This window comes from Puma concolor, chromosome C1 (genome assembly GCF_028749965.1).
Source record: "Puma concolor isolate L17-30 chromosome C1, mPumCon1.1.hap2, whole genome shotgun sequence".
NCBI lineage: Eukaryota > Metazoa > Chordata > Mammalia > Carnivora > Felidae > Puma > Puma concolor.
In genome coordinates, this window is record NC_141674.1 from 133149578 (window position 1) to 133177381 (window position 27804).

At 34.7% G+C, this 27804-nt stretch overlaps 1 protein-coding gene across 4 annotated transcripts in view; it reads right to left on the reverse strand.

Moving 5' to 3' along the window:
• Positions 1 to 27804, reverse strand: part of LRP1B (LDL receptor related protein 1B) — a 1907075-nt gene that overhangs the window by 790865 nt on the left and 1088406 nt on the right. For all 4 annotated transcript variants that reach the window (XM_086718488.1, XM_025932005.2, XM_086718489.1 and 1 more), the window contains exons 8-11: positions 16712 to 16934; positions 13017 to 13188; positions 10549 to 10692; positions 5680 to 5916 (exon numbers count right to left, since the gene is read on the reverse strand). In XM_086718488.1, coding sequence (XP_086574614.1) covers positions 5680 to 5916; positions 10549 to 10692; positions 13017 to 13188; positions 16712 to 16934 — 776 coding nt within the window. The remainder of the gene's footprint in view (positions 1 to 5679; positions 5917 to 10548; positions 10693 to 13016; positions 13189 to 16711; positions 16935 to 27804) is intronic.

Genomic DNA, 27804 nt, shown 5'->3' on the forward strand with positions numbered 1-27804 from the left:
AAAATAAAAAAAATAGGACTACCTTATGATCCATGAATCATGCTACTTGTATTTATCCAAAGAATAAAAAAAATACAATTTGAAGGGATATATGCACCCCCATGTTTATTGCAGCATTATTTATAATAGACAAATTATTAAAGCAGTCTAAGTGTCCATTGATAGATGAATGGATGAATAAGATGGGATACATGTACGCATACACACACACACACACACACACACACACACACACTCACACACACAATGGGGTATTATTCACACATAAAAAAGAATGAAATCTTAGCATTTGCAATGACATGGATAGAGCAAGAGAGTATAATGGTACATGAAATAAAACAGTCAGAGAAAGATAAATACCCTATGATTTCACTCATATGTGGAATTTAGGAAATAAAGCAAAAAAACAAAAAAGAAAAAAAAAAGAACAAAGGGAAAAGTCGAGACAAACCAAGAAACAGACTCTTAACTATAGAAAACAACAGAGGGTTACCAGATGGGAGGTAGACAGGAAGATGGGTGAAACAGGTGAAGATTAAGAGTACACCTATCTTGATGAGCACTGGGAATTATATGAGAATGTTAAATCACTCTAATTGTATACCTGAAAGTAATATAATACTATGTTATGTACATGGAATAAAAATAAAATACACACACACACACACACACACACACACACACACACACAAAATGGACCTTTAGGACATACCAGAAATTCATACAGCGTTATACAATGGTGAAGTTCATTGACATCCAAGAATAAACGGTGATCTCTAGAAAATGATAATCTTACACTAAGATTGGTGTCCTTTGGGAACAGATTATATCCTGTAATCTGTTGTAAGTAGGTGCCCTAGGACCAGTTAGAGGAGAGGCCTGGAAATGTTTCTGGAGTTCTGAAGTGGGTCTTAAGTTGGTCGTCATTTGTGTGTAAGTGTGGGGCGTGGGGGGTAGGGGGGGAGTGGGGGGGGGTGTGCGGGTGTGGGTGGTGCTGGCAGTGGTGGTGCTGGTAGTGAGTATTTTAAGATTTACAATGATGAATAATAATTCATGCCCCGGGTATAATACCATATATTTCAAACTGAAAAAATGGAAAAACTGTTGGATTCTAAAATCCATGGAGGGAGAATGGAGATGCCAGGGATAGAATTGAGCTGAAGATCCTTCAGATGCTAGACAAGCAAACACACAATTAAGGTACTATGCTTTGGTAGTCAACAGATTATCTTCAAACATGTTATTTAGAGAATATGTTCAGCACAGACAGACTCCTCTTTCCTCCTGGCTACACTTCTCTTCATATTATCAGAAAAGACATCCTATGTTGCAATCCTGTCCAAAGTCATTCTTTATTCTCCAATTTAAAGGCTTTTGCAAATACCTTTTGCAAAAGGAAGAGTCTGAGGTGTGGAAACATGTACCTACTCCAGATCTCAATCAAATAGAACCCACCATGATACAGGTATGTATGTATATATGTATATATATGTATATGAATATATGTATATGAATATATATATGTATATATATATGGGGGGAGAGAGAGAGACCCCCCCCAATATATAAAGTGGTTAAGAGCACACGCTTTCTTTTAGTTCCTTTGGCTATTGTAACAAATTACTACAAACTTGGTGACCTCAAATCTCCAGTTTAATTATGGGAGCTTTTGAAATTACAGTTTTTCTGTTATAGCTGCAGGCATTAATAACTTTCAAATTCAGGAAAAATGCTTTGAGAGGTTTTTTTTAGTACTTTAAAGATATGGAACGATATGAAAGATTGTTTTAACATGTCTTCTATTTGGATATACATATCCCAGTGGAATTAATTTATACAGTTTAGAAACAAGTACTGCATTAACAGAATGCATACAATAATAAATTTAATAGTAAGCTATCAGTTTTCTACCTTTTTCCTTTCTGCTGAGAATTATAATTCATCCTGCAATGAAAAATGGATCTTGGACAAGATACCCAAGAAGATAAAAGTGAATTTGATCTTATAAAGAATATCCATCTTGTTCTCTTAGATGGTATAACAATTATACCTAGCAAGAATAGGTAATTAAATTCGCTAACCACTTAGTCTAAATTTGCCTCCTGTTGATATCTCTTGTTACTTTTGACCACAGTGTACTACTTTATTTTCTTTATGGCACTTATTATTATCTTGTTCATTTATGTGTGTGTTTATTATCTGCCTCCTACTATTTAGATACAAACTAAATATAAAGCTTTGTCCTGTTTACTGCAATAGTCCCATCATTTACAATGGCACCTGGCCTAGCAAAGGCATTTGCTGGATGTTTATTGACTGGATGAATAAATAAATAATTCATTAAAATAAATAGTATGAATTTTACAAAATTATGGCAAGAATTCTGGAGAATAAAAAAACTTACAGATTGGTACAGATTTGTCTTTATGGAAGTCTATTTTTAATTACATCATTAATATGTCATTATTTCACAGATGTTTTCAGTACTTATTGAGGTAGATATAAGTATCTCAAAGAGACAATTTTCCTTTATCTTTTTTAAAAATATTTTTAAACGTTTATTTATTTTTGAGAGACAGATCATGAGCAGGGGAGGGGCAGAGAGAGAGGGAGACACAGAATCCAAAACATGATCCAGGATCTGAGCTGATAGCACAGAGCCCGATGTGGATTTCGAATCGACGAACTGTGAGATCATGACCTGAGCTGAAGTCAGAGGCTTAACCAACTGAGCCAGCCAGGTCCCCGTCCTTTATCTTTTATTTAGCTACAGTTTCAGCCCACAAGATTCTACAGACTATAGGATACACCACATTTAGGAAGTTTTCCATCAACCTCTGAGAGAAAAAAAAAAAAATCAAAGAATAAATAGAGATGGGAACTTTCTGAAATGCTGTTTTTCTTTCTTTATAGAAAGGATCTGAGCTTACATGAAAGATATTCAAGATATTGATGTTTTATTTACAAACAGCAAAATCTTTATAGCCTTGTACTTCAAACTATACAAATATATCTGAGATTCAGAATTTCTACCAAGCTTACAAAATAATTTGTCAAACCAAGCATTACCTCTAGCCTTCAGGTTGGATGGTGGATAGTCTAGCTAAATTAGTGACTACATACAGAATTTATTTTGTTTCGATTCTAAGAATGATGAATTGTCATTTGCCAAATGTAAGTTCTGTTTCGAAATCTTAATCTTATATCATAATGTCTATTATTGTTCTCTTTAATGGTGAGGAGAAAGATTAAGAAAAAAGTATGAAACAGTCTTTGCACAGCAATATCAAAATGTTAAGTATATTTCAGGTGTGAAATCTACAAAATGTTCTCATAACCTTCATACTGCCAAAACAACAATGTACAGATGTGCCTGGCAGTCAAGTGGCTATTAGAGCTGATCTCTGTTGCTGTGCTGAAATGCAAAGGCACACCAATGTCACTGATAAGATATTGTTATCAAAGTTAGAATTATTAACTGGAACATTCAGTCACAGCACAGGAACTGACATTTTTTTAAAGGAAACCAAGACCCTTCTATGTTACATTTTAGTCCTTGAAAATTTCTCGTTCAAAATCAGAGCAATCCAAATGAATCTACTGACACAGAATGTGAAAGTCTATTGTCCTTCTAAAATTGTCAATTCTCCATCATGTGAAATCACATTACAAAGAAATGTAGGAAGACAGCCTCTGCCATGTCCAATTTAAGATAAAAATCTTAACTCTAATTAGCAACTCTAAAAATGCTGTGGTGGCTTCATATTGCCTTCATCAGTAAACAAAAAAAAAAAAAAAAAAACAGGGATATTTTTCATTTTAACACTTCATTTGTCACTCGTGGAAAGTGTACATTTTATCATTCAAGGTTTGATTTAAAGTGAACCTGAGTTAAATGAATAATCTCCTTATGCTTCCCTGTTCCCACTAAAAGACAGGAGAGACCACCACTCATTACCACTCATGCTATAAATAATTTTAATGTGTCTCTGCTCTTATTTTCTCTCCTTCCTCTTTGATTCATTCTGCACTCCACCCTCCAGTTTGATTCTCCTAAAACATATGTTTTCATTCACATGATTCTTTGGCTCAAAAGCATTGCCTGCCTCTTAGCCCTTCAGGATTTCATCCAAGTCCCTTCACCTCATATCCCAGGTCTTTTATTTCATCACCTTCCACTTTCCACCTCTCCTCGGACCCTCTTCCCTGTGACTAAAATCTTAAGTGATCCACTTAAGTTCATCTCATCCTCTTTCTGGAGTACATATTTTTTTTTCTTGGTTCAATGGAGTTCTTGGTTCCAAAATATCTTTCCCTCCCTTATAATATTTTTCCTTTAAGATCCAGCCCAAACATCACCTCCTGCACAGAAAGTTCTCTAAGAATAATCACGTAAAGATATCTCCTCCTCCCTGTGGATTCCCACCACATGGACATTCTCCATGAATCATGTATTTCTTTGGGCCAGTTTTGAACTTATTAAATGCTGCAAAGCATTTACATTTTTATGTGTTTATATTCTATCCAAAGGTAGATTATGAACTCCTTGAAGGCAGTGGTCACTTTTAAAATTCTTTTCGTCTCCCGAGATAGCTAGTACTTTGTTCTTCATATAATAAGCATATAATTAAGGTTCTCTAAATCAAGGATTTTTAAAATATTTAAGAAGTAAGTAGATTGTATGTGTGAGGAAACATGATCCCTGAATCATTAGTGAACATGTTTAAAAGTGACTAGTAGTCAAAGACTTGGTTTGATCATTTTTTTACACAGTTTATTTATCTGCAGAGAGAAAGAGAGAGAGAGAGAGAGAGAGAGAGAGAGAGAGAGAGAGAGAGAGAGAAAGTAGGAGAGGGGAGACAGAGAGAATCACCAGCCTGATGCGGGGCTTGAACTCAGGAACCATGAAAATATAACCTGAACCAAAGGTGGACAGTTAAGCAACTGAACCACACAGGCGCCCCAAGGTTTGCTTGGTTATTGAAGTTATTTTCTACTGATACCAAAGTTACACTACTTAATTACTTGACTGGTTGTTTCCAAGCCATGACATTTATAAAATAAACCATTTTAACAAAGTTTATACATAGATCTTTGCAAGTATATGGTTGCATGTAAGTAGTAAAACTAGGTACAAAGTTTCTATAAGTAAAACTAGGTACAAAGTTTATCTGAGACTACAGATATTTCAAGGGCATCGCTAGAGAACTCAATTTTAATGATTTATAAAGTAAGAAACAATATGCAAGAAATGCAAGACAGTGGGACATTGATATCTTTAATGCACTTTGAATGACATGACCAATATGCTTGTAAGAATCAAATACTACATAAGTTCTAATGTCCTGCTAAATCTTATGTTCTGCCATAGAGCACTATAGACATATAACTGAAAATCTGCCGTTTCCACAAAGGTGAATAAATAATTTAGTTTAATTCCTGTAATGTTTAAAATGGATTGGACAATTCCAAGTTCCATTTTATAATGATGGTTTTAATACACTAGTACGTGAAAAAACGTAGAAATAATGTTACTGAAGAAAATTACATTAACAAATATTTTTAAATAAACAGCAACTTAGGTTCTGGTTAAAATAAGTTCTACGTATGTTGGATTTATCCTTTCACAGTGCTTTATCTGTGAGCAGTTTGATGTCAATATTACACATGGTCACTTACCATCTTTCAGGATGGTTTCTCGCTCAGTGCCATCTATCTTCTGCCGACCAATCAGGAAACTGGTGGTGTCAGCAAAGTAGATATAATTGGTTTCTGCATGGAAATCTAAAGCACGAGGGTTTACCAGATTCTCTATGGGGATCATGTATTCATCAGCTATCTTGGTATTCAAGTCCATTCCTCTAACAATTCCTGGGCGTCCTTTCCCATAAAAGAGGAACAACTCATTCTTCGGTCCTGCAGAAGAAAGATTACAAACATAAACAACTGATGCTGCCTAATCTTCTTTACACTGCATAATGCCACTGTTTAATTAACTGGCACAATTAGCTTTTTTAAAATTCAATACCAAAAATTAAACTCTAAAATATGCCAAATGTATCTCGATGCAAGAAGGCCAGCTAATTGCATTACTTTAATTAAAACCGAAATTACTTCCGTGAATGGGTTATATTTAGTTAATTATTCTTTTGTCTGTAACTGTCTGTATAGCAAAAACATGACAGATCATTGGATAACTGGTAACAGTAAAATGGACATTTATTAAAACATCCAGCACATTTAATTTTACAATTCATTACAATCTAGCACATTCTGTAGATACAAACTGTAGCATTCATTATGTCTGACAATGCTACAAACTTTACAATATTTAAAACACCCCTCCTCAGAGTCTGCATGGAAGGCTGTCAGAGGCAAAAAAATAGATTCACACAGTATCACACACTTGCATGTGAATATATTACAGATGCCTAAACAAGTGATTTATTTGTTTAAGAAATGAAATAAAATGTCAGTTACATCACTTTTTTTTTAAATATTAATAAGAATGTTAGAGGTTGATGCTGTCCTCCAGTAACTCTGATGTACAACACAGCCCTGATAAAAACAAAACAAAATGAACACCCCAAACAAAAAGAATTCCCCAGGTTAAAAATGGCAAATTCAATGTAGCTTTTACTATAGAGTGAACTGACTCCTACAGACTTTCATATGGAAATATATTCCAGGCTCTTCAATTGCTAGAGCAATTGACTTAGTCTACATAATTTGAAAAAAATATTTTTATATAAAAGGGAAAACATATTGAGTTTTATAAATAAAACTGAGGTTACAAATAATTCAGTTTCATTGGATGACAGTACCATAAGTCAGCTTGTTAGCAAAGTAAAATAACTAACCTATTGAAAATCTGGAGAAAAAAGAAAAAAATGAGTATTACTTATAAACTCAACACTCTCAATACAAACTATATTATCAGTTTATGTATTCTTTCCCTTGTTTTCTTTGAAAATTAGTGTTATTGAATATTAAATGTATATAAACAAATATTTATTACATTTTATCACAAAGAAAAATAAAACAAATTGCATGTACCCCACACACATCTTAAAAATATTTCCAGAACACTGGAAGGGATTCATGTGCCCTAAACCTATTCCTCCCCCTTTTTTCCTACTCCCCTTTCAAATCAGAGATGTCCAATATCCTAATTATATTGCTTATCATGGTTTTTTTTTTTTTTGCAAGTTTCAGTCTATATGTGGTATGTATTCCAAACATGATTTTTCATGTTTGAATTGCATGTGTGAATTCTTCTGAGTTATCTTTATTTTTACTATATTTGTGACATTCATCCATGGTTGTTGTAGTCATTTTTCATTTATTTCCACTGTTGTATCATATTCCTTTATGTGACTATTTCAAAATTAATTTTTCTAATGCACAATTATATATAAGAGGACAATTTTATATTCTGCTTTTATTACTCAATATTAGCATCAAAATTATGTCCCATGTTGATCCATTATTTAAGCTTCACATTCTTTGAGTATGATCTGTATCCTATATGATAATTTGTGAAACTATTCGCTAGGGCTGATTTTATCTTTTCATTATTATAATAATACTGAGATAAGCATTTTTTTAACCTAGAATTTTATATATTTTTATGATGATCTCTAAGTATACATTTCTAGAAATGGAATTACTGGTAAAGAATATTAACATCCATCTTCCTCATTGCCTTCACCGTCTCTCACTGTATCTATTTTCAAAAGTACCGTTTTTATTTTTCTGAATGTTTATTTATTTTGAGAGAGAAAAAAAGTGCAAGTGGTAGAAGGGCAGAGAGAGAGGAGAGGAGAGAAAGAATCCTAAGCAGGCTCCCCACTCTCAGTGCGGAGCCTGACACAGGGCTCTATCTCACAAACCATGAGATCATGACCTGAACTGAAATCAAGAGTGGGATTCTTAACCGACTGAGCCACCAGGTGCCCCAAGAATATCTTTTAATAATAATATTACATATTATTTAAAAGTGAGTATTTCTTTCAAAAGTGACATTTCCTACAAATTTTACGTGCACATATACTTTTGTTTTTAAAAATAGGAATCTTAAAAAAAAACAATGAAATAAAAAAATAGGAATCTTACATATGCATTTTACTACCTCATTTTTTTAAATTAATGGTATCTTATTGTGCCATTACAAGGTCTTCAAAACATTACTCTCAATGGCAACAACATGTTCCCTGCTAGAGAGGCAATATGATAAGTCAGCTACTTACTTATTGCTGGGTATTTAGATTGTTTCTGGGTCTTTGTTATTATAAATACTTTAATAATGAATTTCTACAGTCAAACAAGGAATAATTTCTTACAGGATACTTTCAGTTTTATGTCTTTGTATGTTTTATCAAATGTCTTTCCAACAGTGACATAAATTTCCAATTTCTGTTAGCAATGCATAAGAATACTGTTTTCACTATATCAAATTTTGATAACATTTTTCATTAATGTTTTAATTGGTAATTGGTAAACATAACACTTCATTTGTTTAATGTATGTGTTTGTGTGTGTGTGCTTTAAATAAGAGTAGCCATTGTCCCCATTGTTTCCTTGGCTACTTATTTTAGTCATTCAATACCTACTTTAAAATCTCTTCTAGTGTCTTGACACTTGACATGTCCAGACACTAGAAGACAATTGAAACTAAAAACTTCATTTCAGAGACACTCAAATAGAGATGGGCCTGATTTTAAGTACCACAATCATATGTACTAGCTCAAGTTTGGAATGTGGAAATGAGGCTGTCTTTTGTTACTTCTGTCATTATTCATCTAAAGGAGAAATTGAATTTTTCCACATTAGTGTTCTTCCTTTGTGTATATTAAAAGGCAAGGAAGAGGGTTTAGTTTTGTTGTGTTTTGTGTTGTTTGCCAGTAAGGAACTATCAGTTGTGACACATATCTGGCGCTAATAGCTTTGTTGCAAGTTGTGGAGATCCTGGATCTCAACCAAAATGGTGGACTTTTGGACTTACCATGGCCATTGTGGCTTCCTGATGCCCAAGCTTCTAATTGTGACCGTTTTCTGGTTTTAAGCCAGGGTAGTTTGATGGTGGTTTTGAGGGATGTTCTGAAGACTGAGTCTAGGAGCTATTGCTTCAGACTTTTCAATGATTGTATAAGCACCTATATTTTCTGCTTAAAATAGCTACAATGGTCTTTGTTAATGTAAATGTGCCTTGATTGATACACTACATTACGGGTGATTGAAGTTTATGCAATTGTCATCCTATGTTTTTCTCCAAACATATGTATTTATGTGAGTATGCATGAAAATATGCACGTATAAGTATGATTGCATTTTTGCGTGACATGCCATCACTTTTCAAGTGGTAACCACACTAGTTTAAAAGTTGGCAACACATACACACATGCATGCACAACTTTGCATATCTTGAGTCTCCTAACTTTCAATTATCCAGAGGATATCTTGAACATGAAACCCAGCAATTAATACAAAGTTAGAAATGAAAACAAAATACTAAGACATATATTTTATCACAGTAGAGCCTCCTGGATTGTCGATTTAAAAGTATTTGTACTACTAATTCAAACCATTTGGACTTAACTTATAACAAATTTAGTGATCTAATTTCATAGTCCTCAGTAAGCAATGACAAGAAAGTCAAAGACATGGCAGGACAGTGACCAGAGAAGGAACACTGACAGAAATAAAAAGCCATTGTTATAACAAAATGGAGACACAATGGACACTGTAAAAAGCAGTCATCATAACTTTAAAAATTATGGTATTTGGGAGACATTTAACAGACAGTAATCTCCACAGGGACACCATTCTTACAAGGGCCATTCTAGTCTATTTGCTTATGAAGACTCCAAGTAAAGACTTTAATCGATATGGGGGCAAAAATCTAAATTTGCAAAAGTCATGCATATAATTATTAATTATCTTTTTAAATAAAGAACAATTATGTTATTCAGCATATCTCAAAAATAAAGCAAAGATAAGTCTGTTGGAAAGCTTTTCAATAAAATTGTTAAAGAGATTGATATTTAATTAGTATAGCTCCAGTTACCTGGAAAATTAAATAATGAAATGAATTTCACTCCCCAGTGATGCTGGATAAGGTGAAACATTGCTTTATGTGGATTTTTATTGGACTAAACAACACACCTATTACTAGGAGCAGCTTCTTGGTTCAGATAAGAGAAAATATGGTCAACCAATAATTCAGGCTCATTAGACCAAAAACCTTCTTTAGGGCATTAAAGAAAGATCTTCCTAAAAATCTTCCCTGAAATATATTTCCCCAGGGACTCATAAATTTAGTGACTCTATAGCCTGATTCAGTTTCTCATTTACATTCTCACAAAAACAAAACAAAACAAACAAAAACAAAACTCCTAAATACTAAGGAAAAATGGCTGGTACATTGTGTAGGCAAATTCCACCTGTTAAGTCTTATGTTATTGCTGATGTTGACATAGCTAATTAATACTAAAAAAACCTATTCTGAAGCAGTAGCTGCTGGCAAAGTGTTCGATTTTAACAACATACTTTTGCACGACCTGCCATCACTTCCCAAGTTGAAGCCCGTCCTGCAGCGACAGGTCCGTGTTTTGTAACTGCTGCTGAGCAGACAGATGTGTGAGCATCCCCCTGGCATTCCATATGGATCCACTTCACATGCATGGCTTCTGACTACAACAAATAAAAAACAGCACACTTGAAAATTTCCGAAGACAAGATAATTATGTGCATCAGTATGTCGAAACTTTTATAGTGCATGAAGAGGGAATCCTCCCCCAAATCTTTATACCCTATGATTTATTACCATAATCAATTGGAAAAAAGAGTTTAAACCTCATCAAAGAAGAGGTAGGAATTTTTCAAAGCCCTCCTAAGGTTATATCGAAAAAAATTCTGCTTTTATATTAAACTGTTTACATGTAGGCACAAAAAGTAACTTGGTATTTCTGATTCACGCTTGTTGTTCTCTCTTAAAATACATATTTCTTACAAATATAAAAAGATACTATAAAGATATGCCAGGTTAGATAATTAAGCAGAGAAAGGATTTCTTTTGAAATCCATTAGGTGGGCACTTAACGTGGAAGAAACATGATTCAGGAACTATCTTTACTGAGAAGTGCTGAGACAATACTGTTTTTTTTCAATTTTGAGTCAACTGCCATTTTGAGAACCCTACCACAAAATGAATGCGTGTGTGTGTGTGTGTGTGTGTGTGTGTGTGTGTGTGTGTGTGAGAGAGAGAGAGAGAGAGAGAGAGAGAGAGAGAGAGAGAGAGAGAGACAAAGAGTAATTTCCAAAATGTAGAGGCTACTTTGCATGTAGAGATTGAGGAACAGAACATTTCATGAGTGTAGAAGTTACAAAAAGAAAAAAAAAAAAAACTACCCCATGACATATGAAGAGAATGAGAAAAAGATGAGTCAAAGAAAAAAAGGCTGTGGTAGGAATAATGTCACTAAGATTTTATATACTATTGTGGTTATATTTATTTATGATCATCACTTACTTGAGATTGTGACAAATAACATGGCAATTTTCTTTTAATACTAAAATGGTTACGCTTTAAAAATTCTGCCATGTTCATTTTGTATTCCTATTTTCAAAATGAAAATACCCCTACCTTCTACCTTTGTCCCCAATAGCCTTTTGTCAAAATAGTAGCCACAGTGATTGCTTTAAAAAGTAAGTCATATCATGAGACTCTGTCTAATGCTTCCTAGGGAATCCTCATCTCTGTAAGGAAAAGATTTTGCAATTGTCTAGAGGACCCTACTTGCTATGGTCCTCCTTCATTTCTCCAACCTCCCCTATTACTTCTCTTAACCTTTTTTGCTCTGCTCTCGACACATACATCTCCTTGCTGTTTCTTGAAAACTCTAAACATGCTCTTCCTTAAGGTCTTTGTGCCTGCTCATCTCTCTACCTGCCATGTTTGTGTCTCACTCCTGCAATTACTTCAAGTCTTCATTTAATTTCATTTGTTCACTGGAACTTCCTCAAACCATTCAATATAAAATTGCAAAGTACCCCCATCCCTGAGATGCCCTATCTGCTTTATTTTTTCTTTATAGCACTTATTATCTTCTAATATACTTGATCGCTTTAAAATTATGCTTCTCTACTAGGATACAAATATCATAAATACAAGAATTTTTGTCTGTTTTTTTTACTGCTACAATCCCAGTGTACATACAACAGTTCCTGGCACATAGTAAATGCTCAGTGAATAATTGGCAAATAAATGGATACTAACATCAAACTCTAATAAGGTTTATTTACAGAATCCCAAATTTAAATTGACTGTAAACAGATTTGTGACAATACATTGCCTCAACTAAATCTATGTTAGTGTTTACATTATTCTAAATTAGTTTCATTTTGAAGCACAAAAAGATGCTGAAAATTTGGAGTGGTGATTCTGGCATGTTACATTATTCTATACATGACTGAATGTAAATTGTACTGATGAACAAGCATCATTAACCTACTATGCAAAAATAACTAGTTTGTGTTTCTAAGAAATACTTGGAAACATTATAGCCTTCTCATTAAAAGTTATTTTTAATTAACTTGTATTAAAGAATAATTAGGAAAAGTTAAGAGACCCAAATGACTACAATAAAAACTGAACAGATACTGTAAGGAAGTCACCTGATTTGAAATTTGTCTTTCAGAATGATACCAAAAAACATCCTTAGCATCTTAGTATCCGGGTTCCCTGTCTACACACATGATGATTGAAAGCTCTTTCCTGAATCTAAATCTAGCCATCATTTCAATTCTATGGTTGTAGAAACAATTCACTAGGAACTGAACAATTTGTCATTTAGACTTGTGCAGGGAGCGCTCTTCCATTTTATCAAGCAGACATGTACACTTTTGCTATCAAACAGAATTTATGACTCACCCACTTTAACTCCATACAGAGCACAAGGACCATTTCCCCATTCAACCCACCATTATAAAGGCAATGAAGAAGTCTTGAGTCTTACCTGTTGGTTGAGTTCTTTTTTGATAAATTCTGATTCCTCGAGCATTTTCCATTTTAATTAATGATTGAATATCAGTGCCATTAAATCGGTTTATCCTCATGATACTGAAGTTATCAGAATTGGTTGCATACAAATAGTCTTCAAACACAGTTATTCCATAAAGATGTCTGACCTATATGGAGGAACAAAAATAACTATGATTTTTAATTATGCTGCTTTTAACTTGAAAGAAAAACTGATTGCTATTTACTACTGTGGAAAATCCCCATAGAAGAGTCACGCACATCATTTATTTTCTCTTCAAGAATTCAACACTTCACTAATTTAAATTTTTTCCTCTGAATAGAAAACATTATGCAATAGTAGATAAAGCAGTTCCGAATGTATGAAGAATTTTATACATGATTCATTAAGAAAACATGTTGAGTAGCTACTTTTCAAAGGCTAGTGAGAACCAAACTTCCAAGCATATTCAATAATGTGCTTAAGACACTGTTATATAAAATTTCAGATGTTTTTAGGGGCTGTTTGTTCATACAGTTGGGAAATACGGAATTTAAAACAGTGTAGCTCTGGCTGTATGGACTGATGAGAAAACACCTTTGAAAATTTATTTTATAAGTTCAAAATCCCATTTTTAAAATTCATCTTTATGTTTTTATTTTATTTTTGAGAGAGAGAAAGAGAGAGAGAGACAGAGTGCAATTGAGGGAGGGGCATAGACAGGGAGACACAGGATCTGAAGCAGGTTCCAGGCTCTGAGCTTTTGGTACAGAGCCTGACATAGGGCTCAAAATCATGGGACCTTGAGACCTCAGCTGACCTTGAGACCTCAGCTGAAGTCAGAGGCTTATCAGCCTGAGCCACCCAGGTGCCATTTTTTAATTAAAAATTTTTAAATCACATGTTACATTTAGATGAATAATTGCCCCAGCATGGAAAACAATAAATAATGAAAAAACATATTTAAATAAATGTAAAAAAAAATTCTACTCAGAAATCACTTTTTTTTTTTTCGTAAAGCATATTTGTAACAGAAATGGAGCTGTTTGCTTTGCTATCCATGACACTTTAACAGCAAACTCTCCTTAGCAGAGGTCCTGGGGACTGAGTGCAGGTAGGGACAAGTTGCATTCACAGAAAGCTGCTAGTAAAGCAGAGAGAAAATGGGTTTACTGATTTTCCCATACAAATGCCTACAAGCTATGCACAATGCATTTGAGTATTCCTTGTATTATATTTGATTTACAATGGTTCTGCCTCTGGGTAGGGTGAGGCTATCATTTGATTTGCTCTAGAGATTTCGTTGAAAAAAATCTGTCACAATTCTCTGGCATTATAGTGCACTTTTAGTGCAGTTTTAGCACAAAATGTAGTTAAGAGAATTTGAAAAAAAAACTATGTATGGTTTGTAAGATATTTTATGGAACAAAATTATAATTTTTTAAATTGTTTTTTAAATAATTTTTAAATGTTTATTTTTGAGAGCAAGGGAGACATTGCACAAATGGGGGAGGGGCAGAGAGAGAGGGAGACGCAGAATCTGAAGCAGGCTCCAGGCTCTGAGCTGTCAGCACACATCCCGGCTCGGGGCTTAAACCCACAAACTGTGAGATCATGACCTGAGCCGAAGTCAGATGCTCAACCCACTGAGCCACCCAGGTGCCCCCAAGTTTTTTATTTTAAGCAGGAAATTTTATAAATTTTGTACTTTAAGCAAAAGCATTTGATTTATTATCTCTCCAACCTATGTGACTCATTATTACTATCTCTTGTCCTCTCATATGAACTGTAATTAAAAGAAGACTGGCTCTTGCATGTTTTTTTTTTTTTGTTTTTGGGGTGGTGGTGATCATATCTCATTTCTTCATGTCCAGGCTAGAAATCAAAGACAGGAATCAACAAGGAGAATCATTCCATGTTAAAGCCCAAATAATAATGTTTTTCTAATTAAGGGTTATTCCCTAATGTGTGTGTGCACGTGTGCACGCACCAGAGAAAAGGGGTGGGGATGACATGTGTTTATTTACTAATATCATTTCCACGTAAGCTGACATCATACTCACTAGATAAATCTATGGTCCAATTTTGACTTGAACAATACTTTTTCCTATAAAAATTCCAAGTGTACTGTATTATCCCAACACCATTAATATCATGCATGTTTTGCCTGAAGTTTAGAGCATTTCATCTAGGAGTGTGTGATTTATGGCATACTTACATTGCTCTTCAACATTCAGGAAAGAAAGCATAATCATAGAGGGGGCCGTTGGGCAGAGTAGAGAACATGTTCACATGGTAAAGATCTAATCGTACTACTCCCTGACCCCGTGTCTTCCTTCAGAAGAGCCTGTTTCCCATAAAGTAAGTACACTGTTTCTTGCTCTGCTACCTCTGACAGATGTGGGAGGAGCTGAGAGTGGTGGATAGACCATTTTGCCTATAGCCTGAATATTTTGAAAAATTATCTATGTTGGATTACTTAATGGCAGAGAAAGCATATGTTTACGGAATAGAAAAAAAACATAGGAAATAGAAATGGAAAAAAATGAACAATTAAAAGCTTCAGATATTAAAAAACTTTATGAAAGTAGTCATGAGGAGAATCATTTGAATTTCTTACCCTTGTTTCAAGGTTTAATATCGTCATGACATATAGGTGAAAAGAAGGCCCATCATAATCATTTTAGTAATTAGATCCTCTGAAAGTCATTACTAGGGCTTTCAAAAAAAAATCAAGGTTTTTAGGACATGTGAAATTAAGAGAGAAACAACTGGCCTCATCTCTAATATTGAACACTTTTAATTACCCTGATTAGTGCATTTGCTTGTCTGTCAAGGAAGGAAAAAGAATCTCATTGTCAAAAAACTGATTAGAAAGGAAAAGTACCCTTAAGGGATAATTATAGAATATTTTTTCTCAGATTACAAAAGAAAGAAAAGAGATTCATGTATTTCAGCTTCCCACAATAAGAATCTTACATGAAATTAGTTCAATCACTGAGGTAAAATTGAATTTGAGAAAGTACACTAGTGAATAAGGCTTATTTCTACTGAAAGATGTCCTTTAGGTGTTTACTGAGTGTTATCTGCAAAACTTTTAATTCAACAAGGGAAAACTTATACAGATGGGAAACTGGTTGACCTCAATGACATTCATGGAATTCTCATTCTAGGAAGTACGTGAATATATCAGAAGGCAAAATTTAGTCCAGCCTATTAAATTAATAAAAATACTTTTGTGAGCAGGCATTTGCTTTTGTAAGAAAAGTATTTCCAGGGCCACATGAGATAGAGGATAGTCTAGCTCTTTATGAATAAACTACTTAAATTAGTTTTTAGCAAGTTTTAATTTTAATACATCAAAACATCTGTCCTGTTCCAACACCTTTCTTACTAGTATGGTACTTTTATTTTTGTTTGCTGTTTTTGTTCTATTTTTGTTGTTTTTTGTTTTGATGTGATTTGCTTTTAATAGAGCAAAGGAGGGAGGCAGAGGCATCTCTGACATTATGGAACGTACTGTGAAAAGAACATCTTCCCATATAGGAAATACATCATAATTTTTACGGCCCTTTGCACCTTGACTTTGTAAGAAATTTCCAACATTGAAATTCAAATTTTGGGTCTTCTTCCTAGTATGATACCATTCATTTCATTACCTTAGTTACATTTTCTAACAGAATTGCACTTACTTGTCTGCCTTGAATGATAGTATGTCTGTTTTTTCCTTGATAGTCCACGACTTCCACATAGTCCAAGTAAAGATCTACCCAGTAAACCAATTTGTTGACTAAGTCTAGTGCCAATGCAGCTGGCTGTTCTGTCTTTGAATCAATTATCCTTGTTCTGTTCAGCCCATCCATGTCACATCGCTCCACTTTGGCCACATTCCCGTAGTCAGTAAAGAAAAGTTTTCTGTTGAAAGAAAACTAAATGTTAAAGTTGGGGGGGGGGGTGTGAAGCATATTCAATAGAACCATCTGTAAAAAACAGAACTTTTCCTTCTAATTTATTTCAGTAGTTACATCTGTTAGCTTCCCATAACCATTTCCATATAATATCACTCATAAACAGAGAAATCTGCTAATGAATATTGCAGGGCATAAGGGAGCAGGTTAACTAACAACTGTAAAATTTCCCCAAAACGAATGATTATGGTGGGTTTATTTTTGTATTAGGGGAAATGTTTCTTTAAGCCTCATAGAGCTGATACACAGACACCACAGGAATGCATGCAGCCCATTTGCTAGAAGCTTCAGAAGTGAGCCAAGTCACCAGGCCAGGGCACGTGAGCTATCAGGCTTTATCTTCAACCTGCTTTTCAAATTGCCTAGTAATGTCTGTTTCCTATAAAAGCTATTATGTGGAGCTCAATGATGCTATGAGTGGTAGAGAATAGCAAACCTGGAATGGAATTAAGCAGATGGAAAAGCAAATGTGGTGTTTGTAGCACTGGAAATAAAACACAAATAACCACCCCTCCAAAAATCCAATCCCAAATTCTCCCAAATATTCCCAAATCGCAAAATTTCATAAAGCAAATGCAGGCTATTTCTCTTCATTTTCTCTTTATTTTAAAGAAGAGTCTAAAGAGCAGTGTTGACCTCCAAGATAAAACAAAAAAAAAAAAAAAAAAAAAAACAAAAACAAAAAAAAGAAAAGAAAAATAGTAATAATCCTTCCATGAAGCACTAACAGTGTCTATCAAAGGTTTAAATACCTCCAACACTTCAGTGTCTAATATTTGATTAGTATTCACTATGTTTAGTAAACACAAATCAATTTCAGTTAACCTGACAATATTTTAACAAGATTACCTACTCAGGAGACTAAATTACATTTGTAAATAGAAGACAATTTTGCCTTGACTTAAATACAATCTCAAGAATAATCTGATTTACAGTGACTGAGCAATATTAAGATTACCTAGAGTATAGAATATTTGATTTTACCAACTTGGTGAATTAGTGTTTAGTTACTTTTCTCAACATCCTTGCTTCATCTAACAGTATGAGGTATATTTCAAGCTAAAAACTATTATTTAAACTTTAATTTGGCTCTTTCTCCTGAGGAGGTTTTGACTAATTTTTAAACATTAATGCACACTCTTCTGTAATAGTGTAAGCCAGATTTTATTATTAGTATATATTTCCCCAAATGTTCTTAAAAATTGATTTATCACACTAAGTTAAAAATTATTTTTCGGGGCGCCTGGGTGGCGCAGTCGGTTAAGCGTCCGACTTCAGCCAGGTCACGATCTCGCGGTCCGTGAGTTCGAGCCCCGCATCGGGCTCTGGGCTAATGGCTCAGAGCCTGGAGCCTGTTTCCGATTCTGTGTCTCCCTCTCTCTCTGCCCCTCCCCCGTTCATGCTCTGTCTCTCTCTGTCCCAAAAGTAAATAAACGTTGAAAAAAAAATTAAAAAAAAAAAAATTATTTTTCAAGAGACATTCTATTCAGATGAAGAACTTTTCTACTCTAGTAAAGAATAAATAAAAGGGCATAAGGTCCTGTGTTTTATTATCATACGTAATGCTCAAACTTCTACTCCTATGCTCTTAACCGCTCTCTCTCTTTTCCTGCTTCTATCTTTCATCTTCTCTTTCTTCTCTTTAAGTCAATTTGTTCACAGCTACACCAAGTTAAATTACTATAAGGAGTACCTAGCTTTCCTATTTCTTACTGTAGAACACTGCCCACTATTCCTGTTATATCAAGCTCTCTTTTTCAGCTCACACAAAAATGACTCTCCTTTTCTACTTTCCTTTTATGATGGGTCCATTTTATGGAGAAGAGATGCTTGTGTATGGGTAGATTAGCTTCAGGCACAGAGAGTCGGAGGCTCTGGCACACTATGGATGATATGATATGTATAGACCATGCATAGATAGTAATATAAAGCAGATGATTATACCAACTACACAGTGTTGAAGAGAAAAAATGAGTCCAGAGTTAGAGACTTCTTGGAAGTTATCTCATGTTGGCTTAAATTACACGTGATCCCAAAGGGAAAGGAGAGAAGTATGCCAAGACCAGAACTGTGGAGGTATGCTATCAGAGAAAACAAATAAAAATAAAAATAAAAAAATAAATATCAGAGGCTATGGTCAAAAAGATCACACAGACTTTCATAGAAGTCTAAAGGAGAAAAGTTCTAGGATAAAGGATTGCAGTGGCTGGCTGGGCCAATCACAAAAATGAAAAACATAATAATAATAAGGGTTAAGAAAATGTCATTGAATTTGGTATTTGTTAACATATTAGTAATTTTTTGATTCTTCTCCTTAAGAGGTTTAGTTATGGAGAAAGAGTGAATCAGCTGATGATGGGTCAGTAAAATGTAATTTATTTTTCCAAGAAGATTTTCAGTGATACTGACCAACTGTGGCAGGAATGATGCAACTGAGTCTCATATTTATTCCAGGTCATAATAAAAGTGGTTGAGGTAACTAAGTTTCAACCAAAATATGGGGGGGAAAATATAAAAAATATGATTATCAAAATTCTACTGTTTTAATGAGGAGTAAAATCAAAAGAACAGGAGGACGTATGGTATGTGCAAAAGAAACAGTAAAGAATTTGCCTTATATCCCCAACACAGAGAAAAACAAAAACAAAAACAAAAACAAAACAAAAATAGTACCCAATGGAGACATGAAAGATGCTTACACTAAATCAAACCTTCTCAGACTTCAGAATACTATGATGAGCTCTGTTTACTTGTAAGTGAAGGATAATAGCACTAACATCACAAAACTGCAAGCAGTAAATACCCATAGTCACAGGATTATATATTTTTTTGTTTGTTTGCTTGTTTTAGTAATGTTTAACTTTAGTTTAAAATCTACTGTTGGGGCACCTGGGTGGCTCAGTCGGTAAAGCGGCCAGCTTCGTTTCAGGTAAGGATCTCACAGTTCCTGGGTTCCAGCCCTGCATTGGGCTCTGTGCTGACAGCTCAGAGCCTGCAGCCTGCTTCAGATTCTGTGTCTCCCTCTCCCTCCGCCTCTCCCCAGCTCACACTCTGTCTCCCTCTCTCTCATGAATAAATAAAAAATGTTGAAAAAAATTTAAATCTACTACTGTTACAGAGAAAAGCTTCATTCTCAGGACATTCTTTAATTGAGGCATAGTTGTATTATAATTGATAAACAAAAGCTAAAGTTTGTATCTAAAATCTATCTAAATTTCATTTGTTATATCAGTGTAGCTATGTTGAAAAATCACTCTTTTCTTTCCAATGAAAATATCTGTCCAAATCTTAGAAAAAGTAAATAATGCTTTGTGAACCCCATGATCTCACTGATTACCTGTGAGATAGAAGGGGCAGATTATATTACAGAGGAAACAAGTTCAAAGTCCACATGATTATTCACTATCAGAGCCTTAACATGAATGTTTGTCATGCCTTTATTTTTTAACTAATTATTGTAAAATAATTTGAAACTTAAAGAAAAAATATAGGAATAGTAGCATGAAGACCTATATCCTTCACTTAGATTCATCAGTTCACCTTTCGTCCCTCTGGCCATTTCTAATATTGTCTAGTACCTTCTGACAGTACATTGCAAACATTGTGACCCATTACACCTAAATACTTTAGCCTGTACCTCCTAAGCACAAGGACATTCTCATGCATAACCATAGTACACCCATCAAAATAAATACTTTTAGCACTGATAAAATATACAGTTCTTATCCAAATTTTGCCTGTTGACTAACAACATCCTATAAACTTCCCTTTTCTTCTGATGAGGATCTAACCCACCATCATTTGTTGCATTGAACCATCTTTTATCTCTAGACTCTTAATTCTGAACAGTTTTTCAACCTTCCTTTGTTGTTCACAATGTTACCATTTCTGAAGGGTAAATGCGTTGTTTTAAAGAAATCTTTATGCTAAGTTTGCATGATTTTTCTTGAAACTATATCATGTCATGCCATTTGAACTGAAATGCAATACTTTTATACTTTCTTCTTACTGCCCCTGGGTTTAGAGACTATGGGTAAATCTATACTCTACCCCAGAAACTCCATAGAAAGGAACACAGATGGTAGTTTGGAATCTCTTAATTCCATTTTATTCAGTATTTTCTGAACACGTAACTCTCTTTAACTTCCAGGGCTCTCACTTCCCCTTTCCATATCTTCTCCTACCAGGAACCAAGTATCTTATGATGCTTGAACTACAGCAAAGCCCCCAGTATAGTACTATGTCTGTTGAACTCATGGTGGATATTAGGGACCATTCTAAAATCTGTCCTATGCTCAATTCCCTCAGGATTACAGTATTGACATTTCTTCTCTCTCTGTTCATTTATGTGACATCAATTGCTTTTTATTGTCTAACATTCTCAATAGCAATTGAGATTGCTATTCTCTTATTCTTCACTTATTTTTTGAATGAGTCTATTTCATCCCCGCTAAAAAAATATTTAAATTAAAATAAAACAATACTCCTACTACTGTCTGTATTTCTATGCCATGTTTCACAATTAGTTCATAAAGGATATATGTATTTCCTATTTTCAATTATTCATCCAGGTCATTATTCCTATGATTCAGCATCTGTAGTAAATAAAGACTTTTTCATTTTGGCTTCCTTATCTCATCAGATATGGGAAACTGAGTTTTCCTAACATCTTTGTTGATTATATGAGTAGTCCTGTTTTACTATAGATATATGTTTTATACCATTGGAGATAGTAAGAAACTTTGAGCATTGTTGGTAAACTTGCCTGACATAAATCAAAAGTCGCAAAGGGAGCCCTCACAGACAGTGATAGAGTACTGTGCTTATAGAGTTATGGCTCCAATCATCCCTACACTTTAAAGCAAAGCAATTGTTACAAGTCCTGGCATCCTAAAACATGTATTTTATTTTCTTTAGCTGATAAAAATAAGTCTTACTTTTGCCAGTGATATACATGCTAAATGATGCTTCTGTAGTTTTATACTTTGTCCAAACGGACAAAGGGGAATTTTAACACATTAGAGTCCTATCCACATCTTTCAACTGCATGGTCAGCCTTGGTTTTATGTCACATTCTTACCCCTAACATTTGGTTATAGCATAATGATAGAATTTAGAAATTTTCAGAGTTCTCACAATGAAATTACCTACTATTCATTTCAACTGCTTAAAAATAAGTTTACATGGCGAGATTTGGGTTAGGGAGTAAGGGTGAGGGGAGTAAGACATAAAACTAGTGGGCCATATATTACCAGATCAAAAAAAAAAAATCATTGTTATGATTAGGGCCTAGCAAACCATACACATTTGTTAATCATGTGTTAAAGAAGGTAACTGCATTTCTTTACATTTTAGAAAAATAATATGTATTTTCTTTGGCAAGGATTACATTAGGAACTTCATTTTTCAGCCTTGTTTTTAAAATAATTGTTATTCAAATAGCATCAATAGTAATACAGCTTTTTCCTTCTATTGTGTATACAAATATTTTTTTTTTTTTTTATTTATTTTTTTTTTTTTTAAATTTTTTTTTTTCAACGTTTATTTATTTTTGGGACAGAGAGAGACAGAGCATGAACGGGGGAGGGGCAGAGAGAGAGGGAGACACAGCATCGGAAACAGGCTCCAGGCTCTGAGCCATCAGTCAGGCCAGAGCCCGACGCGGGGCTCGAACTCACGGACCGTGAGATCGTGACCTGGCTGAAGTCGGACGCTTAACCGACTGCGCCACCCAGGCGCCCCTGTGTATACAAATATTGAACAAGAAAGCGATTTTCCACATTATATAGAGTAATTAAAGTACATTCAGAACCAAAGTAGGAATATTAAATATTTAGCATTGCAATTCTAAAATGCAATCGTAAATCTGAAAGAGTAATGAGTCTTTGGAGTAAGAGGTTTAAATTCAAATTCTATTAGCTTCTGCTACTTAAGGGATGTGGATGATAAACAAACTATTTTCTCTGCCTAGCCAAGACTGTTCAAGACAGTTATTTATTGATTTTTACCTGTTGAGGTTTTTGCTTTCATTGTTTGAAAAATCTCTCTCAAACTTGGTTTTTAGTTCATACATAAACACACAGAAATTAAACTTGACATATAGACTCCTGCTCTGAGCTGACTGCTCTGTATTCTGGAAACATTCCCACTAATGATTCTCCCAGAAGTGTACATGTATTAGACATGTCAGTCAATGTGGCTGGCCCATTCAACACCCTTATTCACCTAAACCTGTTCCACCCAGTTAGTGTTCCTGAGAGAGATAGCCTTATGTGACAATAGCATCCTTCTCTTTCCTGTTTACAGATAATTAGACCAATGAGGAAAATGTGATATAAATGAAAACAAACCATAGGCTGAGCTGAATCACCAAAATCCTTTCTCTCCATATTCTAAATCAAAATTTAGTTGGAAGCTGTGCTAACATGGGTAAGAGGAACAGGTGGTGATAGGGATGGGGGCAGTACGAGAGGAGGAATACTGGAACATGTACACAGAAGTGGGCAAGAGATGAGACATGGAACTGGGATGAAAGGACCCATGTAATTCTTGAGTGAGGAATTTGCCAGACCCCATAAAGCCTATATTTACCTCTTGCTGTTAGTTGTGTAAACACCTAAGATTTTCCATATCATCTCAGGAAATCTCTATACATTTGAGCTAGCTTCAGTGGGTTTCTTTACATGGAAGCTAAAGTGCCATGAGAAACTACATTGTTTAATATTCTGTTTTAAGATTCAGATAATTCTTGTTCTGAAGTAACTGAACAAATAAAAATCATACCACTTTAGAAGGCATTTTACATTGAAATGTTAACTCTAAATAAAATAATCAATGGGAGAAGATATTGGCAAGTGATATATGTGTTAATGGGTTAATATCCAAAATATCTAAAGAACTTATACACTCAACACCAAAAAGAAATAGTCTGATAAAAAAAAAAATGGACAGAGAACCTCAATAGATATTTTTCCAAAGAAGACATATAGATAGCCAACAGACACATGAAAAGACGCTTAACATCATCAATCGTCAAGGAAATGCAAATTATAACTACAATGAGATACCACTTCACACCAATTTGAATGGCTAAAATTAAAAAGACAAGAAATAACAAGTGTTGGAGAGAATGTGGAAAAAAGGGAACACTTGTGTACTGTTGGTGGGAATGTCAACTGGTGTAACCATGGTACAAAACAGTACGGAAATTCCTGAGAACCTTAAAAATAAAAATGCCATATGGTCCAGTAATTCCACTATTGGGTATTTGAGAAGATATGTGCACCCCTGCATTTATTGCCGCACTATTTACAATAGTAAAGATACGAAAACAACCCCAGTGTCCGTCAATAGATGAATCAATAAAGATGTGGTATACATAGACACATACACACACACACGCTGGAACATTACTCAGCCTTAAAAATGATGAGAGTTTCCCACTTCTAACAACAAGGATGGACCTAGAGGGTATTATGATAGGTGTAGTCAGTCAGAGAAAGACAAATACCATGCGATTTCACTTATAAATGGAATCTAAAACAAAAACAAACTCTCCAATACAGAGAACAAATTGATGGTTGTAGGAGGGGAGGAGAATGGGGATGAGTGAAATAAATCAAAGGGATTAAGAGGTATAAACTTCCACCTAGAAAATAAATAAGTCACTAAGATAAAAAGTGTAACACAGGAAATATGATCAATAATATGCTGTGTATGGTAATAGAGACTATACCTATTGTGGTGAATATTTCATAATGTATAGAATTGTTGAATCACTATGTTGCACACCTGAAACTAATATAACATTGTATGTTAATTACGAATAAAGCAAGCAATCATTTTATAATTCTCACATGTAATCCTCAAATAACTCCCATCTTGGCACTGGATCACATTAAAAAATTATATCAATCTTGCATACATCTTGCAATCTCCAATGAAAAGACAAAGAAGGATACTAGCAAAGAGCACTTTTAAAAAAAGTCACCTTTCATTTTTTTTAAACTGAATATATTATTCAAGTCATAGATTTCCAAATATCCTTCCCTAATTTCAGCTGGCTAAACTCACTTACAAAATCAAATACAGCCTACCTCAAACTGTACCTCACCCCAATACTGCCTTGAACTCATCTTTTTTATTATTTTTACCTAATAATAAAAAAGTAATAAATATTAGTGTTTTAGGCTTTTCTTCTGTTTTGCATTTTCCATACTCTGAGAGTCAGAATTCAATTCAGCAACTAAAAAACTTGCCATGGTAAGAAGAGAGCAGTTTAAAAAAAGTAGAAAAACACCAAGATTTGCACATTTTTTTATTATTCTTTTTATCTTTGTCACATAGGTATTTCATCACTGTTTAACATAGATTGGGACACCGTGGAGAAAAAACATCTAATCATCTTTTTCTGGATTGTTAATGCCTGAGGGGGAAGTACTGGCCCTAATAGCAAAAGAAAAGTTGATCCAACTTGACTTGCTTATGATCCATCACTTCCTCTATTCTCCGAGAAAAGAACCACTTGGTTTCTGTTCATTCTCTCATTCCTCCTACCCATGACTCCACTTAACTGCAACTGCCAGATATAACTGCCTGAAAGATAACGACACACTTGGCTTCACAATTTGACTAGCCGATAGCCCTTATTCTCAGACTGTAATTGGAACCCTTATAACTCATCTTTATCTAAGACAAAATCTTTCAACATTGTTACCCTTGTTTATGCAGGTCTCTACTTAAAGTGCAGTACAGCGTAACTTTCTGTCCACTAATAACAACCTCCTCTCTTCTTACTGAAACCTATCTGATCTGAGACTTCTACTCCATGACCATAAATTTCCCAGTATTCTAAGACCATCCTCTTAATGTTCTTTCCAACTTTTTACCTTTTCTGAAATGTAACATCTCCTGAGGTCATCTTTTCCCAGCAGTCATTGAAAACATGGGCTCCTAACAAGAACCTCAGGGGTAGATATAAAATCAGTGCCCTCCTCAATATTCATTCTAGATTATTATTTTCCTCTTATAACATCCCCTACTTTTTTGAGGGTCTCACAAATAGCACCCATCTTCAAAGAATCACTTGCCAACCTTCTGATTTTCTTAGATCATCATTTTTATTTAAGATTCAACATCTAGCTTTCTTTCTGACTGCTTGAAACTGGGGGAGTCAGTATCTCCAATATCTGCAGGACAATGGACCCACAGCTTTCTCCCTTGCTTTCTTGACCTCTCTGCATATGCACTTATATTTCCAGTACACTTCAACCACAAATTTCCATGATAAACAGTATGTTATTTGTCATCACCAGAAATTATACTTGTATCAAAAGAGATTCCCACCCCCCCCACACACACACACACGAGCATCTTATGCTTCCATCTGACTGTATGTTTCCTATCTGTATTACTAAGGTAATCTCACTGCAATAACTTTTTGACTCCATTGAGACCTTGTCCCCATGACCTTCTCCATTCTCTACCAACCAACCTTCAACTTTTATTTCTCTTTTCTTCTCCACTGTCCACAGCTGTCTAATTCACTCCACTCCACCCTCAAGTGATGATCTTGCCGCTTACTGAATACAAAAGTGAGAACACATCAAAAGCACCCCATTTATTTTCTTACAATCCCAGCTAAAACCCATCTACATCTACTTCGATTCTTCTCCACCTTCTCCTCTTGTATTACAGAAGGAAGCACCCTCACATCTTTTAGAGAAGTACAAAGCAAAACTCCATACTCATCCCATCTCTGTAACTTGTCTTCAATAATTCCCACTTCTTTCTACATTTTCAACCTCTCCTTTTCCAAGTCTTACCTTCAACGTATGAACTTGCTCTACTATTTACCATCCTGAAACAAATCTAAACCTCAAAACACCCTCCATTTCTAGCCCTTTCTCTCCATGTTTCATTTGCACCCAATATTCTCCAAAGAATTTGTTCATACAAGCTGACTTTATTTTTCCCCTCGATCACTCTTTATACCAAACTGATAAATACTCCACCCTACACCATGCTACTTTTTTTTCTCCTAACTTACAGAGTTTGGCAACTACTTACATGTGGCTAAACCTTTCTCAGTCCTCATTTCACTAACCTCTCTGTAGCATCAGACCAAGTAAATCCCTTCCTTCCTTTTGATTATTATTTTTTTTCTCTTTGCCTTCTTTTGGTATTCTTCCTACCTGACTGCTTTTTCTCAGCTACATTTTCCACCTCCTTTTTCTGTATCATGCCCAGAATATTAAAACTGGACTTTCCCAGGATCAGCCATAGAATCTCTAAATTTTCTCTTGAAAAATCTTTAAAGTTTCCATGACTTTCATTAATATTACATTAACTTGCTTTAAACAAAATTTTTTAACATTTGTTTATTTTTGAGAGAGAGAGAGAGACAGAGTGCGAACAGGGAAGAGGCAGAGAGAGACGGAGACACAGAATCCGAAGCAGGCTCCAGGCTGTCAGTACAGGTCTTGATGCAGGGCTTGAACTCATGAATTGCGAGATCATGACCTGAGCTGATGTCGGACGCTTAACCGACGGCGACCCATGTGCCCCTACAGTAACTTTCTTACATTCATTCTAACCTGTCTTCTGAGATTATAACTCATAAATACAGTTGCATTTTTAATATTTGTGTTTAAATTCTTTTAGGCATCTAAAATATAATATATCTAGTACTACATTGTTTTTCCTTGCCAAATTTATCCCTTCTTTTTTCTCCTCTTTGGCAAATAGGGTCACTTTCTGCCCAATGACTCATTCTAGAAACCAGGCACTCACCCTCTCTAACTTCTACCTTATATCTT